Source organism: Hemiscyllium ocellatum, chromosome 14 (assembly GCF_020745735.1).
Source record: "Hemiscyllium ocellatum isolate sHemOce1 chromosome 14, sHemOce1.pat.X.cur, whole genome shotgun sequence".
NCBI classification, from domain to species: Eukaryota; Metazoa; Chordata; class Chondrichthyes; order Orectolobiformes; family Hemiscylliidae; genus Hemiscyllium; species Hemiscyllium ocellatum.
Genome location: NC_083414.1, coordinates 18785213 through 18802196, shown reverse-complemented (window position 1 = coordinate 18802196; position 16984 = coordinate 18785213). Strand labels below are relative to the sequence as shown.

The following is a 16984-nucleotide window of genomic DNA, read 5'->3' as shown; positions in this document are numbered from 1 at the left end:
CTGCCATCTATTTAATAAAGCCACTCCAGCAATGCTCCTCCAGGATTTTGTCCTAGCAGTGAGGTAGAACTTACAGTACACATCAAATTCAGGATAGTGTGAGATTTGAAAATTCGATGAAATTTGGAGGGCAATTATAGGTGGTAGTTTTCTCATGTATGTGCTGCCCTTGGCCTTTTATGTAGTGGTAGTTATGGGTTTGGTGGAGCTACCAAACTAGTTATGATGAGTTTTGTAGTGAATTCCTTTCGTGAATTATACATACTGAAGTCACACTGTGCCACTGGATGATTGCTTAAACCAGGTCCCGGAGGGAAAGAACAGTAACACCTTAAAATTAATGTACTGCTCATTGTGAAGCTCCAGCTTGAATGGATTTGACAATTAACTCCCGTTTTACAGTATTGCCTCAAGCAAAAATCTATTCCTACACTTCTTTCAGTCATTCCTTTATGGGAGGTGATGGCATAGTGGTAATGTCATTGGATTAGAAACCCAGGTTAATGTTCTGGGGACATAGATTTGAATTCCACCCCAGCTGATAGTGAAATTTGAATCCAATAAAATCTGCAACAGAGAGATGACTTAATAGTGATCATATAGCCACTGTCCATTGTCATACAAACCAATTTCGTCCACTAAATTCCTTTACGGAAAAAGATCTGCCATCCTTACCTGATCTGGCCTTTATGTAACACCAGAAACAAAGAATGTGGTTAACACTTAACTGTACTCTAGTTAATTAAGGATGGATATTTAATACTGGCCTCATCAGTAGATGAGTTGGGGGATCTTGTACACAGGGGTAGGGTCCCTGCCTGTAGGCCAGAAGATCCTGGTTCTGGTCCCATCTGCTTCAGACATGTTATAGCGTGTCTAAACAGGTTGATTATAAAGATCAATTCCCCTACAAGGGACCTACCTCTGGGTTAGAATTAGAATTAGAATTAGGTTTATTGTCACGTATACTCAAGTACAAAAAACAGGAATACAGTGAAATGTGTACAATGTCGCCATACAAGGTGCCATCTTAGATACAAATCTGAGGCACTAAAGTAGATTAGGTACAAAAATAGAGACATAAAGAGGAAAGCGAAAAGTTCTACATTACAGTTCCTCATAGTATAAATTAGGAAGATAAAGAAATAAAGTTAAAAGATAAACATTACAGCCCTCCTATACCCTGCAGTCTTCCCACACGTGGTCTCACTCTCCCTGCACTGCTGGGCTTGACGTCTGTAACAGGCTGACCAGTACAAGCCTCATGTTGTCCAGTCCATGTAGCGTAAAGGCACAAAGTGCTTCATCACACAATGAATAGCTTAAACATTTGCGAAGGACGATTTTTGCATTGATGCTACATGTATGCAAGATGCATTGTCAAAAAACACTAATGCAATTTTGTTTCATTTAACAGAAAAAATAAATTTGTGGCAGTAAAAGTGGCGAAGAGTGCAAGGGGGTTTTCAGAGGCAGCTCAGGATGAGATCAGGCTCCTGAAATGTGTGAGTAACCTCTTACAGAAGTGTTAAGCAAACAGAAAGATGGATGTGGCATCAAACCCTATTCCAAAGACTGGAGCTACATCATTAGAATGCTGCCTTATGGATATTAAGCAGAGACACACTTGGCCCTCTCAGATATACACACAAGATCCCACAGCAGTATTTGAAGAAGAGGGGAATTTTTCCCCAGTGTCTTGATAAAAATTTATTCCTCAATCAATATTACTAAAATAGAATGCCTGGCCATTATCTCATTACTGTTTCTGAGATTCTTACAGTGTGAAAATTGGCAGTTGTATATCTTTCATTAAAACAGTAACTACACTTTAAGTGCCCATCATTAAAAATGATTTGAGATATTTCTAGGTCATGACAAACACTATCTAAATACGAGAGCTTTTTCTTATTAAATGAAGGAAATAGGTGCCCCAATGCAGCTCACTGGCTGGAAAATCTGTTATCATTCATCCTTAGCCATATTGTAGGTTGGAGTCTGGGCTCTGGGAAATAACACAAGAGGAGAGGCCTTGCAGAATTAGTGAGACCCAGACGGTAGGTCAGAGCGTCTCCTCTTCCCAATTTCACAAAACTAAAAATTAAGAATTTGCTGTGCCATGATTTTGAACAACCTCTAGCATAACAACGCATGAAATAGGAGCAGGAGTAGGCCATTTATTATTTCAAAACTCTATTCATCTCGTTTTAACAATTTTTAGTGATCTAGTCTCTCCAAATCGCTCAGGTAAAGAAGAAATTCCTTGCATTTCAGTTTTAAATGAGTGCTCCTTACTCTATAACTATGTCCCCTAGTTCGAGACTCATGGCAACATTGACCCTATCAAGTCCCTTCAAAATGTTTACTGAAAACAACAAATGCTGGAGATCACAGCCGGACAGTTAGATACATGGAGAGAGCAAGCTAATGTTTTGAATCTTGATGACTCTTCACAGAACTGAAGTGAAGTGTGGAGAGGATAGCATTTACGCTAGAGTTTGGGGGGTGGTGGGGTTTTAGGGCCAGTGGGTGTAGGGTGCTAGTGGAGAAAAGATGTTGCTAGTTCAGATTAAGAATGTGAAAATGCCAGAACAATGGTGTGTCTAACTGCCAGATTTGAAAGAGCAGACAGTCCCATTGGGAGGCGGAAGGGGAAAGAGGGCATGATGACAGAGAATGTAACAAGCTAAAAGAAAGAGAAAAAATGATTCAAATCTTGAAGGTGTTGAAAACAGTATAGGACCTAATAGGTCCAGTAATTGTTGTAATAATTTCAGTAATGTTACAAAAAATACCACACAATCATGTAAACGTTCATCATAAATTCTTGCAGGAACGCCTAAAGCTGGACATTGGTGTATCAAATTTAAACTTTGCTACATATTCCAGTTTACTTCCCAAAGGATGTCTTGTGTCTTTCCATTCTCCCACTCACATCAAGGCATTTACAGGAACACCCTCCCAACATGAAGTGCCAATATTGCAAACAATCAAATGATCATAAGAAGAACATAAAAACAGAAAGTGCTGGAGAAACTCAACCATTCTAGCAGCATCTGTGGAAAGAAATATGGAGTAAAGCAACATATTCTTACTTTAATGATGAATGATTTTACTGATTTAACATTCTATCAAGTTTGTCTTAAAAAGTTATTTCTTTTCTCAGGTGAGATGGAAATGCTCAAAGGACCCAGGCAAAGAGCGAATTGTCCAGCTACTGGATGATTTTATAATAGTCGGTTCGAATGGTGTTCGTATCCTTTCAGTCTACTTGTTTTAAATATAACATACAACAAGCAGCTTATAGTTAATGCGCTGCAAAGGGTTTTCTTATTCTGTCAGAATAAGGAGTACCTGTATTAAGTAACACAATACAGTGAGTTCTTAATTCCTCGTTTTGTCAACCATAGCCCAGATATTCAAAGAAAGAAAGGGAAATATTAACAGCAAGTTCTTGTGACTTTCTTTGCAAACATTTATTGAATAACAGTCCGGAATTCCAGAAACAGTCATTTGATTACCTTTGGTTGAAAGGGGTCCATGATTATCAGCTAGATTCATATAGTTATAGAGTCGAGAGTGTGGTGCTGGAAAAGCACAACAGGTCAGGCAGCAGGAAGGGCTCATGCCCAAAATGTCAATTCTCCTGCTTCTCAGATGCTGCCTGACCTGCTGTGCTTTTCCAGCACCACGCTCTCGACACTAAACTCCAGCATCTGCAGTCCGCACTTTCACCTCATAGAGTTATAGGGTCATGCAGCATGGAAACAGACCCATCAGTCCAAATAGTCCATGCTGATCATAATCTCAAACTAACTAGACCTACCTGTTTGCTCCTGGCCTATACCTCTCCAAACCTTTCCTACTCATGTACCTATCCAAATATCTTTTAAATGTTGTAATTGTACCCACATCCATCACTTCTTCAGGTATGTCATTCTACACAAGTACCACACTCTGTATTAAAAAATTGCCCCACATGTTTTTTTAATCTCTTTCCTCTCATGTTAAAATGTGTCCCCTAGTCTTGAATTCCCCCATCTTAGGGAAAAGACAACTACCATTAACTCTATCTATATCTCTCATTATCTTACAAACTTCTAACAGATTGTCTCTCAACCTCCCACACTCCAATGAAATAGATGTTTGTGAATGAGCTGAGGAGAGTATTATTAGCATGTTTACATTAATAAGTGAATAAAGGAAGATATTATTTGAGATCACAAGATCTTTATGAATTAGCTCAGTGTAAAAGACAATTATGAAAGTAGATTTCTTCAGTGAATGGACTTTGGGTGAGGAATTTTGAGGATGAGGATATTTATGTATGTAGTAATAAGTATAAATTTGAAAGCGTCAGAATCAGATCTATTTCAATAATTCAGTAATCTCTGGTTTTGGCACTGTTTTACAGATTCAGCTCTTAGCCTACTAGTTTTTAAAAATTGTATGTTTTTGTCCTATATTGGGAATTTAAATTCATAAACTAAATTGATGCTTCTACAAGAGTACTGAAGGGCACGTTCAACAGAGGCCTTAACTGTTCAGATGGATATTAGTGAAGAGCACTATTTGGAGAGGAGCATGGAGTGTTCTGTTGTTTGTTCCTGTCTCAAAAATGTAAGCAGATTAATTGACTATCCATCTCACTATAGTCTGTAGAATCATCCTGGGTTCAAAATATCTGCTGGGATTGGTTGGCCAATAGCAATCACTGCACTTGGAAGCAGTTCTTTGTATTTTTAATGAAGTCTGGCATTTATTGCCTATCCCCCAATTGGCCCTTGAACACATTGGCTTTGTAGACCATTTTGAAGGGTGTTAAGAGCCAACCACATTGCTGTAGCTCTGGAGTCACAAGTAGGCCAAACTGGGTAAGGATGGCAGATTTCCATCCCAGAAGGTCATTAATGAGTTTTACAACAATTGGCAATGGTGAGTGGGTTGCTATGAGATTAACTTTGAATGTGAATGTAAATGTGTGTATGAGATTAGCTTTCTATATGAAATGTTTAGAGAAATTTGGAAACTGAGGCATTACAGAAGTATAAACCTTTGTTATTTCTTCACACCATCACTCCCAACTGAACAGGAGTGACTTAAGCATTTCATAACAATCCTTCACTCTGCCCTCAGATGTGTGCCTGGTTCTTGAACTGCTTGGAGATCACCTTCATCGATGGATTCTCAAGTCAAAGCTGCAGGGGCTGCCCATGACTTGTGTCAAAAAGATTATCCAACAGGTCAGGCTGCTCCAGGGAGAGAGACTTGCTTTATGCCTGATTTTGGTCCTGAAATAGGCAATGCAAATTTAGTACTTGTCCCAACTGCTGACTGAATTTGGACCTTAGATTAGGTTAGACTTACAGTGTGGAAACAGGTCCTTCGGCCCAACCCACTCATACCCCCACATTTACCCCTTACCTAACACTATGGGCAATTTAGCTTGGCCAATTCACCTGACCCGCACATCTTTGTGACTGTGGGAGGAAACCGGAGCACCCGGAGGAAACCCACGCAGACACGGGGAGAACGTGCAAACTCCACACAGTCAGTCGCCTGAGTCGGGAATTGAACCCGGGTCTACAGGCGCTGTGAGGCAGCAGTGCTAACCACTGTGCCACCGTGCCGCCCACAGATCTTGTGAACGTTTTGGGGATGCTCTGCCTGTGCCAGGTGTGTCTCCATTTTGGACGTTGAATGTCAGTCCACTTGCCTCGCCAGTAGCTGGAAAGGGGTGGGTGGAGAATGGAGCGGCTAAGGAGTAGGAGCAGGAAGGATGCATTGGCGGTTGGGAATCTTGCGCAACCAGGAAGCATTCATGCATCTGTTGATGCTACAGAAAAGATTTTGGAGAAAAGAGTACCTCTTGTTGAAGAGAACACTGTTCACATCACAGTGACCCCTGAAGCATCTGGAGTCGAACAGACCTGCTCTCACTCTCTCTGTTTGTCTCTCTCTCTGACCACACACACACTCACTCACTCACTTTAAATTCTGGGCCCAAGACCTGGAATAAGCTTGAACGTACAACACCCTGCCTGCCTTAACAGGCATCTGATCTAGTTTTATAACATGGACACAGCTGTATTTTTTAATTCCATCAGGAATAACATTCCTGATGAAGAGCCTATGCTTGCAACATCGACTGTCTTGCTCCTCAGATGCTGCCTGACTGGCTGTGCTTTTCCAGCACCACACGTTTTGACAATGCTATATTTATTGCCTATCACCAGTTGCTCTTATCCTGATAGAAATCATAAATGAATCAGTTGACTTTTTGAACAATCTAGCATCTTTCTTGATTTTTTTGCTTGTTCTGAAATTATGAGTTAAATTGCCCTTGATGACGTGTGAGCTGAACATATGACCTTTAGATTGCCACTGACCGGCATTCAGTTTTGACCAATTATATTATTTCAAGCAAGAGAAACCATTTTTTCCAGTATCTTGACCAGCTTTCCTCCCTCAGAAAGAGGATAGAATCCTATAAGGAACCATGTGATGTGGGCTATGGTGGGATTTGTGACAGAATTAAATGGAAGATCTAGCCATCTTGAGATCAGGACTGTCTTGCTCTGTAATTTATATTTTTCACAGGTAGCGTAACAAATTTCTTGCAAGGCAGCAGGGAACTGCCAGCTTTGAGGGATTATTGACTGTTTAACACCTTATTAACAGTCCAACTCACCTCATTCACAAGCTCTCCATCTTAACAAACCTACCAAATGAGTTCGACATTGAGAAAACCCAACATGGAAACTAGAGCAGGAATCTGTTGAACCGAGCTCACCACTTGCTCCAACTGACCTCCATGTTGGACGCTGGATGCCAACACCTCAGGGAATGTGGTATGGAAATTAGTCACAAGAACGCCACATCCGTGGACCCTGGCGTTACAGGAAGACTTTGCTCTTCAATGCTACACTTCAGGTTGCATCAGTAACTACCATTGTAATGCTGCAGTGGAGACTCTGTGTGAGAGTGTCAGAGCTGGCCTGGGAAAGGCACGTGGTAAAATGAGACTGGGATAGGATGGAAGGGGACAGGATAGGTAGTTAATAAAGTGGGTTTGGCAAGCTGAGGCAAAAAATTTCTCCCCACAGTCCAAAGATGTGCAGGTCAGGTGAATTGGTCATGCTAAATTGCCCATAGTGTTAGGTACATTAGTCAGAGGGAAATGGTTTTGCGTGGGTTACTCTTCGGAGGATCAGTGTGGACTGGTTGAGCCAAAGGGCCTGTTTCCATACTGTAGGGAATCTTAAAACTTGCTAGGGTCTCACAGAAATCCCGCCAAAAAACTCGACGTAATCCAGATTTAGCCAAAATGGGTAAGATTTAACCCAGATTAGCTAGTCATTTACCATTTGTTCTGTGCAATTATTTTGATACATTTTCTCATCAAACAACAAAACCACATTTCAAAAGTAATTTATTAGTGGTGAATTGCATTGGGACAATCTGAGGAGTTGGTAATCAGTAAGGAAATCAGAAAAGGAAGGAAAGTGGACTTGAGGATTATCAGATAAAAACCAAAAAAGATGCAGATGGTGGAAATCAGAAACAAAAACAAAAATTCTGGAAAAGCTTAGCAGGTCTGGCAGCATCTGTGGAAAAAAAAATCAGAGTTAACATTTCAGGTTCAGTGACTCTTTCTCAGAACTTTGGTAACTAGGAAAAAGTTGCTTTTTATGCAGAAGGTAGGGTGGGGAAAAGGGTAGAGAGTAAATGATAGTGGAGATAGAGCCCAAAGAGAGAGAACAATTAGACAAAGGAGTGGGTAATGATCAGCCTGGGAGAATGAATAGCTATTAGTGGACAATTAGTGGCTAACAATGGGTAGTGTGTAATTGTAGACCATGTAATAACAAGGCCTGGTGTGTAGAGTCAGTGGTAAGGACATGGGAGAAGATGCCTTAACCCCTAAGATTATTGAACTCGATATTGAGTCCAGCAGTTTGTAGAGTTCCTAAGAGGAAAATGAGGTGCTGTTCTTACAGCTTGCGCTGAGCTTTGTTGAAGCACTGCAGCAAGCCTGTGACAGAGACGTTGGCCAGGGAACATGGTGGTGTGTTGAAGTGGCAAGCAACAGGAAGCTCAGGGTCTTTTATGCAGACAGATCTTGTTGTTGTTGAGGATTATCCAATCAGCCAAAATCCAAACCCACTTTATTAACTACCTATCCTGTACCCTTCCATCCTATCCCAGTCTCATTTTACCACGTGCCTTTCCCAGGCCAGCTCTGACACTCTCACACTGTGTCTCCACTGCAGCATTACAATGGTAGTTACTGATGCAACCTGAAGTGTAGCATTGAAGAGCAAAGTCTTCCTGTAACGCCAGGGTCCACGGATGTGGCGTGCTTGTGACTAATTTCCATACCACATTCCCTGAGGTGTTGGCATCCAGTGTCCAACATGGAGGTCAGTTGGAGCAAGTGGTGAGCTCGGTTCAACAGATTCCTGCTCTAGTTTCCATGTTGGGTTTTCTCAATGTCGAACTCATTTGGTAGGTTTGTTAAGATGGAGAGCTTGTGAATGAGGTGAGTTGGACTGTTAATAAGGTGTTAAACAGTCAATAATCCCTCAAAGCTGGCAGTTCCCTGCTGCCTTGCAAGAAATTTGTTACGCCACCTGTGAAAAATATAAATTACGGAGCAAGACACTCCTGATCTCAAGATGGCTAGATCTTCCATCTAATTCTGTCACAAATCCCACCATAGCCCACATCACATAGTTCTTATAGAGAAATAAGAGATGGCTCAGAGTGGGTTACTCTTCGGAGGGTCAGTGTGGACTTGCTGGGCCGAAGGGCCTGTTTCGACACTGTGAGTATTCTCAACAAAAGTTGAGAATGCAACTTTTTTTAAAAAAAGGTTTTCTGATTTACACATGAAAGAAGTGAAACTATCATGGTATTCGAACAGATGAAAGACTCAACAGACAATCAAGGTATTTTTCAATGTACAATTTCAGGTACATCACACTGTGAATTTTTGCGATAAATTCTGTGCCTTAGAATTGCATCCTCCACTATCACCTGATGAAGGAGCGTCGCTCTGAAAGCTAGTGTACTTCCAATTAAAGCTGTTGGACTATAACCTGGTGTCATGTGATTTTTAACTTTGTACACCCCAGTCCAACACCAGCATCCCCAAATCAAGTGTTAAGGCTGATTGGCTGCTCTTTCTTTGCTTGTGGCAGGTACTTCAAGGTCTCGATTATCTGCATACAAAATGCAAAATCCTGCACACAGATATCAAACCAGAGAATATCCTTTTGTGTGTCAATGAACAATACCTCAGTCGATTGGCAGCTTCTGTACAAAAGGAAGTGGGGGAAGCAACTCTGAGATTATCAGGTAATGACATCGAGGATTCCTTCTCACGCGCATCTCAGGACTGGCAATAAATGACACCCCTGTCCTATAAGCGAACAAAACAAAAGATAACACTCCAGAGAAGGAGTCTTGTCTGGCTTTCCCAAAAACGCAACTCATTCCATGTACTCAAGAATACGCAATATCTGATTTAGTTTAATTCTTTATTATATAAAGGGCAGTTTTTCATCAAACAAAACTACACTATACAGCTAGATGTTCCACAGGTAAAGTAGCTTTTAACCTCATTACTGGTGCACATTGCTCAAAATACATTTATGGACCAATGTTTTCCAAATGCTTCGCACTTGCCAGGGACACAACAAAAATGTTAAGAAATGTGCCCAATCTGAGCCGAGGTTTCAAATCTCCTTGAGTTGACTTGGAGTTTTCTTGTTCTCAGAGGTATCGCAAGCAAGACAATCACTTGTAAACCCTTTGGATCCTACACATGCTGAAGAAATAGGCGTGAAAATTGTGGACCTGGGCAGTGGCTGCTGGATGGTGAGTTCTGCAGGGACGTAGCATCACTGCAATAGTTTTGTAGTCCAAATACTCAGTCGCTTGGCTGGAGGATACAAATCCCTTCTTGGAAGTGTGCTTGAGCAAACTTTCATCCCTCTGCCTCCATCCTGCCCTCCCAGTGAGGTACTCTAATCACTTCTTCTATCCCCTAAAACAAAGCACATTCTCCAATGCTTTGCCAAAGGACTGAAGCCCATGCTAGAACAGTACAGTTCTGCAAGACTTTGATTGTGACAGAAGATCAAAAGTTACTTTGCATCCCTTGAATAGCTACATGTGCTCAAACATTTCTTATGGTACATTTAATGCAATGGTTTAGTAGCTTTACTTAATATTATTCGTGCAATAGATTTCATGGAATTGCTTCAAGGAACATTACACAGAGAGCTTCACGACACATCTTATTGAAACTCTACTTGACCTATAAGTGGATGATAATAAAGTTTAATCAGATTTGGATATCTATTATTCTATAAATGATCTGAACTCTTCACAAAATTCTAATATCTCTCCATGGTGCGGCATCCATCATTTTCTACACTGAATATTAGGAGTGATTTACAGTGTTATAGAAAATCCTATTTAATGCCTAATAAACAAGGTTTTTTTGGTAAGGTTGTGAATCATTCGTCTCTTGTCATTGTTCTAGTTTAAGCATGTTTCAGAGGAAATCCAGACCAGACAGTATCGAGCACTGGAGACCATCCTTGGAACTGGCTATGGGTCTCCTGCTGACATGTGGAGCACAGCCTGTATGGTAAGAAATGTGGTAATGCTTACAACTTTCAAATATCTGTGACATGCTCTTTGATGATACTCAATTTTGTGCAACAGAAGTGAGCTTACTGTCAAATAAATCAAATGGAGTAGTAAGCAGTCACAGCTGCAAATGTGTTGCTGGTCAAAGCACAGCAGGCCAGGCAGCATCTCAGGAATAGAGAATTCGACGTTTCGAGCATAAGCCCTTCGAAACGTCGAATTCTCTATTCCTGAGATGCTGCCTGGCCTGCTGTGCTTTGACCAGCAACACATTTGCAGCTGTGATCTCCAGCATCTGCAGACCTCATTTTTTACTATAGTAAGCAGTCACACCTGCCTTAAGCCTATTCTCAACCTAATACTTTCAGTAAATCTGATTTGCTCTTGGTTTATTTATTGTCATGTGTATCTTGTTACAAAATATAGAGAAAAGTGTTGTATACTGTCACTACTCTCTGGTGCCATCTTAAAACACAGAAAATAAAACAAAACATAGAAAACAAAGGTAGAAAAATGGAGGTCATAAGGAGGCAATCACCATTACAGTCTTAGAGATGCAGAGCAGGAAACAAACCCTTCCAAATCATCCATGCCGACCAGATATCCTAAACTAATCTAGTCTCATTTGCCAGCACTTGGCCCATATCCCTCTAAACCCTTCCTATTCACATATCCATCCAGATGTCTTTTAAATCTTGTAATTATCAAAAGTTTATGAAACAGTAATTACTGCTCCCGGAATTTGAGGAAATCAGCTCCAACACCTAAAATACCTCAAATAAGGAGCAGCTCTTACAGCTACAACTTTTTCCCGTCCTCCATCTTGGATTACCCAGAATCCAGTTAGGATAAGGCAGCATTGCTCTGGGTTGGGGAGGGAGAATGGTGTTGGAAGCAAGGACAGGGTGGGATATCTCTCAGCAGGCATCATGCGGCAGGCGCCTTGCTCAGGGACAATTCCTCATCCCCTTCCCGATATGCTGCTGGCAAATCTGGAGTGTGGCATAAAGCCTTTTATGTGGCTATTTAGGTGTCTCAATTAACTTGCAGATGGGAATGGCATTTTTCCCAACAGAGGCTGGTTAAGAGAGTTAGAAAACCACACATCCTGCTCAATTGAATGGCATCTCTTTCTCCCCTCCCTGGGGCGGTGGGCGAAAGTAAATTAGATTGAGTCAGCACAACTCACAAGGAGAACAAAAATGGAAATTGCTTAAGAAACTCAGCAGGTCTGGCATCATCTGTGGAGAGGAATCAGTGTTAACATTTCAGATGCAGTGACCCTTCCTCAGAAAGAGGACATTTGGCCCATCAAGTTCATGCCAAGTCTTGTGAGCTAAACATTAAACAAAAAAAAGGAATGAACTGTGGATACTGGAAATCAGAAAAGTAAACAGAAATTGCTGGAAAATCTCAGCAGATCTGGCAGCATCTGTGGAGAGAGAAAAACAGGGTTAAGATTGCAGGTATAATGATCCTTCTTCAGAACAGAACATTAACTCTGCTTTCTCTTCGTGTGAGGTAAAATTCTGTGCAGATACTTCTTTAGATTTTGGCCAAGGTGAATAGAAAGCAGTTGTTCCCTTAAGTGAAGGGTCAATAACATGGGGGAACACTTTTAAGGTGAAAAGTTTAGACTGGAATTGGGGAAAATATTTTTCACCCAGAGGGTGGTGTGTATCCGGAATCCACTGCCTGGGAGGATAACAGTGATGGGTAACTGTTCAGTTTTTGAAAAGTACTTGGTGGAACACTTGAAATGTCATTATGTTAAACGCTATGGGCTAAATGTTGGAAAGTGGAACTAGAGTTATGAAGTCATAGAGATGTACAGCATGGAAACAGATCCTTTGATCCAACGCATCCATGCCGACCAGATATCCTGAATTAATCTAGCTCCATTTGCCAGCATTTGGCCTATATTCATTCACACCCTGCTTATTCATATATCCATCCAGATACCGTTTAAGTGTTGTAATTGTACCAATCTCCACCACTTCCTCTGGTAGCTCGTTCCATACATGCACCATCCTCTGTGAAAAACTTACCCCTTAAGTCCTATTTAAATCTTGCCCCTCTCACTTTAAAACTATGCCCCCTAGTTTTGGACTCCCCGACCCTGGGGAAAAGACCTTGACTATTTACCCTATCCATGTCCCTCATGATTTTATAAGCTTCTATAAAATCACCCCTCAGCCTCCAACATTCCAGGGAAAATAGCCCCAGCCTGTTCAGCCTCTCCCTCTCGCTCAAACCCTCCAACTCTGGCAACATTCTTGTGAACCTTTTCTGAACCTTTTCAAGTTTCCCAATATCTTTTCTATATCAAGGAGACCAGAATTGAACGCAGTATTCCAAAAGTGGCCTAACTAATGTCCTGTACAGCCACAGCATGACCTCCCAGTTCCTATTGTCAATGCACTATCCAAGAAAGGCAAGTGTACCAAACGTCTTCTTCATGACCCTGTCTACCTGCAACTCCACTTTCAAGGGGATTTAATGTAGCTTTGCTAGTACAGATTTGTCAGGTTTGTTTTGCAATGTTTGATTGTATGATTCTCTAGACAAGCCCAGTTTCCGTTAAAAAATTCCAGCGAGAATCACTCACTGGAGCAAATCTGTGAAGCAGCATTCGTTAACTTTTGTGAAATAACATATTCCCACAACTACTTTTGCTGATGCTTCAGGCACTGTCACTAATATTTGTTCGATTCACCCCTCAAGGATCATCCTTATTGTTTTACAATTCAGAACTAACAATGTGAAATTGTCAGATTTTATTCCATTAGTAATGCAAGGGTGGCACAGTGCTCAGTGGTTAGCACTGCTGCCTTACAGCACCAGCTACCCAGGTTTGATTTCAACCTTGGGTGACTGTCTGTATGAAGTTTGCACATTCTCCCTGTGTCTGCGTGGGTTTCTTCCCACAGTCTGAAGATGTGCAGGTTAGGTGAATTGGCCATGCTAAATTGTCCATAGTGTTAGGAGCATTAGTCAGAGGGAAATGGGTCTGGGTGGGTTACTCTTCGGAGGGTTGGTGTGGACTTTTTGGGCTGAAGGGCCTGTTTCCACACTGTAGGGAATCTAATCTAATCAACCAGGAAATGACAGAGGTCTCTTTTTACTTGCGCAGGCATTTGAACTTGCAACTGGCGAGTACCTATTTGACCCTCGACCTGGAAAGACCTTCACTCAAGATGAGGGTAAGGGAACATCTTCTAATTCATAATTTGCAAATGAAGAACTGCAATCTCACTCAAATGACATTGGGAAATGATGATCACTCACAAGTACAAAGTATAGAATATCTCTCTGTCATTGACACTATTTCACGATTAATGTGTTAAAATTGGCGTTTTACCAGCCTCCTTCAGTATTATTTGTTCCTCAGTGCTGGGAAGGGTTGAAATGCAGTACTGTATGTTTTGGAGGGTTAGGAGTGGGGGAGGTGGGCTGGTGGGGGATGGAGTGGAGTCTCTCTCTCTCTCTCTCTCTCTCTACATACCTGTATCTTCTATGATCTTTCATGAAAGTCATTTCTCCCCATCAACTGTAATGGACCAACATGTAACATACACTGTTCCTGTGTAATGGAAGTGGTGTAGAGTGCTACTTGACCATTCCAATCTAACACTGACAATTGAACGCGAGTAATACTGACATCCTAGTCAGCATTTCTACTAAAACACTCATTACTTTTTAGTAGAAATGTTTAGTAAAACTATTTACTTCTTTGCCTGAAAGTATGGATTTGGAATAGCTGCTACATTTGTATGAATAACAGGCAGTGAGTTTGAAATGAATTCAGTCCAAGAAGCATCTTGGCACATTTGGCATGATGCTCATACTTACACATAAACCAACCAGTTATAAGCCCTTTTCTTAATTACTTCATGGGACATGAGCATCACTGGTAAAGGTAGCATTTGTTGCCCATCCCTAATGGCCCTTGTAATGGAGTAGCTTGCTAGTCATTACAAACTGCAGTTAAGAGGCAACCATATTGCTCTAGTCTTGGACTTGCATGCAGGTCAGATCAATCAAGATCGATTTTTATGGCAATTGCGGTTACCATTACAGAGAACAGCTTTCAATTCCCAATTTCGTTATTTTAGGTTCCACCAGCTACTGCTGATTTTTTTTTAGATTAGATTACTTACAGTGTGGAAACAGGCCCTTCGGTCCAACAAGTCCACACCGACCCGCCGAAGCGCAACCCACCCAAACCCCTACATTTACCCCTTACCTAACACTACAGGCAATTTAGCATGGTCAATTCACCTGACCCGCACATCTTTGGACTGTGGGAGGAAACCAGAGCACCCGGAGGAAACCCACACAGACACGGGATGAATGTGCAAACTCCACACAGTCAGTCGCCTGAGTCGGGAATTGAACCCGGGTCTCTGGCGCTGTGAGGCAGCAGTGCTAACCACTGTGCTACCGTGTCGCCCGCAGTGTTCCCAGAGATTTAGTCGAGACTTCTGGATTACTAATCCAGTGCTATCCCACAATACCACTGTCTACTATTGACCTGATATAAATCAAACAGGAATGTACAGAACATACTGGCCATCTCTATATTTACACATTAGGGTTGAAATGTAACTTGGAAAACGAATCAGGCTGACTAGCATGGCAAATTAAACTATCAATAATATTAAGGACTCTCCTTCTTAAACTGTGCATATCATGAACATGAGAAATAAATGACTAACCTTCTTCCTGAGTTTTTAAATGATTTTTGGATGAAAGATATGCAAATGCTAAATTTCCAATGCATACGTGACTTGCTTTGTTTTAAGGAAGATTTCACAAAATTGAAATACCTATCATTAACCCACATTGAATTGAATTTACAATCATAGATAGAAACATTGACCCAGTTACATACAATCGGTAATTTATGCATTCCTTTGGGTCCAGCAGCCTAAAGTTTGCCTGATTCTGCCAGTGAGATGCCTATTTTGTTAATGATGGGATAGATTTATTCAGTATAAAAAGTACAGTCCACAAGTGAACCAATCTTCTGAGTTATCATAGAATCTCTACAGTGTGGAAACAGGCCATTTGGCCCAAGTCCACACTGAAATTCTGAAGAGTAACCCACCCATACCCATTCCCCTACTCTAATACTCTACATTTACCCCTAACTAAGGCACCTAACCTACACATCCCTGAACACTATAGGCAATTTAGTGTAGCCAATTCACCTAACCTGCACATCTTTGGATTGAGGGAGGAAACCAGAGAACCCAGAAGAAACCCATGCAGACATGGTGAGAGAATGCAAACTCCACACAGACAGTCACGCGAAGCTGGAATCAAACCCAGGTCCCTGGCGCTGTGAGGCAGCAGGGCTAACCATTGAGCCACCGTGCCACCCGTTATATAGGGATAAAATGCAGGCTAACTCCCAAGAATTCTGGGGTAATTTTCCTGCCTCAGCAATGCTTTCACATGGAGATAATTCCCAATAGTAAGAGAGAAAAAGTCAGACTGAGAGTCTATTTGGCCCACTTTTTGAGGAACTTTTCAGTAGTCAGTTGCACAGCCACACTAGCTGAGATTAGGTGGCATCCTTTGCTTGAAGGATTGTACTGTATTGAGAGAAAGAGAAGAAAAGGAAAAGACAGTTGATGCACAAAAATAGTTTGTGATATAAATAGAAGAAATTAACATTAAGGGAGGAATTATGGATGTTCTTCTCCTAGGATCTTTGAGTATCAGTGAGGGTTGTAACGGTGACTGGACCTAAAACATATATTCCAATTTTTACCAATTGTTTGCCATTATGATCCTCTTCAGGAATTGGGACTCAGAATGAATTTCCAGTCATGTACTTCTAATAATAAACAGTATATCCCTTGGCTTGCTTGTCAATCTTTGGTGAGCCACAAGTGCATGAATGTTGTGTGTAATGAGTAACTTAACTGTACAAAATAGTAACCAGGTTGAGTTGATTGCACTCAAAGTTACTTTCATTATCTTGCTATACTCTATATCATCTATTTGTTCTGCTTTGTCACACCTCAGGCTGACAACACTCAAATCTATCTCCTGCTGGGTAACTTGCCACCATGTGGCATCTGACCTTCTATGTCCAGGTCAATGGATCCCATATGTTCACACACTCACACTCTCTCTCTTCCTCTCTCTCATTCACCCACACAAACTCTCTCTCTCTTTGTTTCTCTGTCTGTCTGTCTGTCTCTCTCTCTCCCACTCATGATACCCCTCCCTTATCAGACCAAAGACCTGTCCTGTCCATTGGTTTTTCTGCTTGATATATGCAGCTTAGATTTCACCCCTTGACAAATAT

At 41.3% G+C, this 16984-nt stretch overlaps 1 protein-coding gene across 1 annotated transcript in view; it reads left to right on the top strand.

Annotated features, from left to right (window-relative positions):
• Positions 1-16984, top strand: part of LOC132822083 (SRSF protein kinase 3-like) — a 49179-nt gene that overhangs the window by 15528 nt on the left and 16667 nt on the right. Inside the window, exons 5-11 of the mRNA XM_060835107.1 lie at positions 1418-1505; positions 3167-3254; positions 5137-5243; positions 9204-9360; positions 9782-9882; positions 10553-10660; positions 13796-13865. Of these exons, the coding sequence (XP_060691090.1) occupies positions 1418-1505; positions 3167-3254; positions 5137-5243; positions 9204-9360; positions 9782-9882; positions 10553-10660; positions 13796-13865 (719 nt within the window). The remainder of the gene's footprint in view (positions 1-1417; positions 1506-3166; positions 3255-5136; positions 5244-9203; positions 9361-9781; positions 9883-10552; positions 10661-13795; positions 13866-16984) is intronic.